The following is a 4020-nucleotide window of genomic DNA, read 5'->3' on the forward strand; positions in this document are numbered from 1 at the left end:
GGGCGCCTAAGAATATGAATTTGCTACTGGTATTCCCCATATCTGGGTATCAAACTCAGGTTATGGATTAATATTGCAGTGCACTAACCACTGCTCATCTCGTATATATGTTTTATAGTTGTGATGTTCAGCGATATATGAATAGATCACCAAACACACATACCATTGTCAGGCATCACGGGAAATATCACACTCTCAGAGAGGAAATGCTCATCCAATCAATTTATTGTACAGAAAACCAATACAATTGTTTTCTCACTTTGAAGAATGTGCAGCACGAGTTTAGACCGTTACATGGTTCTTTTTTAACCTCGGTGAGCTGCAGCAAAGCATTCAGAATCGTCGTATGCAGCGCACCGACTGCATGGTGGGGCTCATTGCGCCGTACTCGCTGCACTTGCGATAGTCGCCCTTCTCCAGCAGGTACTGGCGCCCGCGGTAGTGCGGCTCCTCGTACGCCACCCAGGCGCCGTCGTGCACCCTCACAGAGTGCACCTCTCTCATGCTGAAGCGGTCGTGCAGGTGTGAGCAGTCTTCGGTCAACTCCATGGTTTGCCCACCGAAGTCATCATGCTGATACATGGTCATGCGGAAGTTGGAACTGTTTTGCTGAAAGAAGGGAAAAAAACCCACACACAAACAGGGTTTTAGATTTAATGCGTGGTGTTTCGCAGCCAATGTTATGGTTCGTGATGGATTTTGTTTGGGGGGTTAGGCCCCGTAATGACCTCACCGGATGGTAGCCAGACAACTTCAGATATCACATGCACACTTTGCCTGTGAGAATGTTTAATGAAACAATAATACATTGTACGTGAATACTCTGGTACACATGACAATATTATTTTTTTCATATGTCCCAGTGGTGGAGGGTCTTGTGACACAAATTTGGGCAGATCATTATGTGGCCTTATCTAAAAAGTCATTTATGTATCAGCATTGTTAAATCTTATTTTTGTTAAACAATTGAATTTCAAAAAATAACACGAGGGCTCTCAGCTACTTCCAAATCAGCTTCTTGTCGTTATTGTTGGCAGTGATTTTATTTAGAAATTTATCTTATACGTATTGGTACATTTTACCAGAAAATACTTTGAGATGAAACGTCTCATTGCAAAGGTGTCCAGGGTGTCAATTGAAACGTACATAGCAGGCAAATATATGAAAATTTTAAATATATAACCTATACCGTATTTTATTAAAACACAGTTGCTAAACACAGGCCCACAACGCCAACCAGCCAGCAACACATTCAGTGCGACCTGAGATCGAGCCAATGTGGTGCTCAAACCAAACGCATGAACATTAAAACACCGCATAACCCTGCATGTTTGAATATTTCAAGTTCGTTTAAATGAAAATCCAAAGGTGGAAAACTTAGAAACGATCTAGATTTGAAGTTTGCGTGACTGTAGTGTAGTGAGCAGCACTACACTCTTGCTGTGGTTGTCCAACCTGATGACGGACGCTTGTGTTTTGCCCGAAAGGTCGTGATTTAATTTATTTTATTTCTATACCTACGTGACTTTACCGAAATAACCAAAAACTTAGAAATGGTCTATGAGCAGCAACACAAATAATTGTCGACACCAAACGAAATATATCCAATAATACGGGTCTACAAATCGCTTCATGGTCTTGCCCCACCATATCTTGCCAATCCTTTATCTTTCTACGTCCCCTTGTGGCCCTCTACGTTATCAATATTTGCTGTCGCTCTCTCTTCCTCCTTATTGCGCTCAATCCACGCTTTCGATGTTTCTCTCTTCTTGCCCCCCATCCACTGGAACAAACTTCCACATTAAGCGGTCATTTTCACTCACTCAGTTTCCGCTCACTCTCTCAAAATTAACTTTTGTTCCCTAGCTCACCACACGACCCCTTATTCCCCCCCTCCCTCATAACCACCACCGCTACTGAACAACAGCATTACATGGCTACCACTCATTCCCCAATTATTCAATCCATCATTATTAACTGTCATCAATTCCCTTTCACCGAATTCACGAATCACAGATTTTTCCCCATTGCTTCATCTCATCTATTTAATTCACCGCATCTACTACCGTTACATCCACGTACGTTGTACTGTCATTAATTCTTCGTAAAGCGCCTTAGCTTAGGCGCTTTTAATAATTCCAGAATGCTGAGATATAAAGCATCAAGAAATGTCAGAAGTCATCACTCCGGACGTCACACTTTTCTTTCTGCTCCTTCCTCCTCCCCACCCCCTGTGCACTGGCCGCACGTTGGGATACTCACACCACGGATGTTTCTGCAAGAGCCGATGTGGTCGTTGTACCCCATCCAGCGCTGGTACTCGGGGTACTCTCCAGGCTCCATGATGTACATGTTGCCCTTGTGGTCCGGACGCTCGTAGATGACCCAGGCGCCGCCCTCCACTCGGATCGAGTTGCAGCGGCTCAGGTTCGACGCCAGGTTCATGCAGTCCTGGCTGGACTCAAAGCGGCGGCCCTTGTAGTCCCGCTCCTCGAAGAAGATGATCTGTGGTGCGCAGCCGAGTGTGGGAACCACACGCCGGATTTCACGAGCCGTTAAAGGTTGTGAAGTTGCTGCTTAGTGAACTTACACGTAGAATCATAGTTTTATTAAATGCACTACATTATGTTTTATATATTACTGTGCTGCCATTCAGAAGAAAGGAAATTTTCAATATTTTGACGAATTGGCTTTCCTCTGAGAAAATCTTCCGTTTCTTTTCAGTGACTGTGAAAAAAAACCCACCACAATGCTATAATGTCTACAAACATGTTCAAGTCCAATTCCAATTTGATTTTGTTTAGCCAGGTGAATATCCTTGATGCCAGGATGAGTCTCATTTTCAAGAGTAACCTGGGCCACCGAATTCCAAAAACAAGAGCATGAAAAAACAAGTTAAACAATGAAGCAAATAGAATTAGAGAATGAAAACCCCCCAAAATGTTATTCTTTATTTAAATTAAAATATTGTTAGTCTGATTTAGAATTCACCAACAACAGCTTCTCGCAGTGAATAGAACAAAATCTTCAGAAACAGCACTCGTGTGTTTGGGTGTGATATTAGATTGTACACGCAAAAATTGTATTAGTAATATATTTAAAATGTCTGCTTATGTGTCACGTATTTGCTCCGTGTCAGTTGAGACCCTGGACACCCTTTACAAAGAGAAGTTCCATCTCGAGGGATTTCAAGGTAAAATATAACACCCAGGATTTGAACCTATGTGGTCACACTTGCAGCACAGTGTGAATCATCAGTAATGCCACGGATCCCCACTAAGTACTCAGTGAGTGGGTACTCAGTGAGTGAGTAGTTAGAGCTACAATGGTGAACGCTGTGTGATATGTGTGTGACACGCTGTACATAGGCACAGGCACACATATCGCTTGTTATTATTAGCAAACCAAATCTATGTACTTTCAAACAACCACGGCTTTATCCCACCTCATATTGACAATACAATGGCGTGTACCGTTTACGTAAACACGATGCTCAGCTGTATTGTGGTGTATTACCAACACACCGATACTTTACCACTTTACCTTTTTCATGGTGAGGCTATGGTTGTCAGCGCAAAGGAGTGAACTTAGTTGAGGCTGCCGGGACACTATATATAGGGCTGAGCATTCCCCTTTGGTGGCAATCCAATTGTCAATCTGTCACAATGTATTCATTGTTATGCTGGGTTTATCAAACCATTGCTTATTGAGTGGTGCATCAGCAAGATAAATGCTTACTCTGTACGTCTATATCGCTCGTGCAGCGAGCATCCACCGAGTGTTGAATGTTCACTCTCTGTAATAAGTCATTGCGAAGCTAAACATCAGGAGTAAATGCTTGGAGAAATAGTTCTACATTAAATGGTATCATTTGCATGAAATAGACAAGCCCATACACCAATTGCAATATACTCATTATCAAATTCATATGGAACATATCATATGAACCGCAAACACGTAAAAAAACAAGTTTAATTGTGAGAAATTAGTTGTGGCCAGCACCTAGGCTGATTATTTTAG

The 4020-nt window shown here is 42.4% G+C and overlaps 1 protein-coding gene across 1 annotated transcript; it reads right to left on the minus strand.

Moving 5' to 3' along the window:
- Positions 1–205: 205 nt before the first annotated feature.
- On the minus strand, positions 206–3609 carry LOC116939830 (gamma-crystallin S-like). Its single transcript, XM_032948684.2, has 3 exons — positions 3544–3609; positions 2263–2505; positions 206–609 (listed from the first exon to the last, which is right to left on the minus strand). Exons 1-3 carry the CDS (start codon positions 3550–3552, stop codon positions 334–336), a joined length of 528 nt encoding a protein of 175 aa, XP_032804575.1. The 5' UTR covers positions 3553–3609; the 3' UTR covers positions 206–333.
- Between the last annotated feature and the right edge of the window lie 411 nt (positions 3610–4020).

This window comes from Petromyzon marinus, chromosome 7 (assembly GCF_048934315.1).
Source record: "Petromyzon marinus isolate PM22_M1 ecotype Great Lakes invasive population chromosome 7, UKy_Petmar_22M1.pri1.0, whole genome shotgun sequence".
Classification (NCBI taxonomy): domain Eukaryota; kingdom Metazoa; phylum Chordata; class Hyperoartia; order Petromyzontiformes; family Petromyzontidae; genus Petromyzon; species Petromyzon marinus.

What these genes read in the sequence shown, in the direction of transcription:
- LOC116939830 (XM_032948684.2), bottom strand. An exon ending in CTTGCAGAAACATCCGTGGT is followed by an intron (nt 610 to 2,262) that starts GTGAGTATCCCA and finishes CCCTTCTTTCAG; the next exon opens with CAAAACAGTTCCAACTTCCG.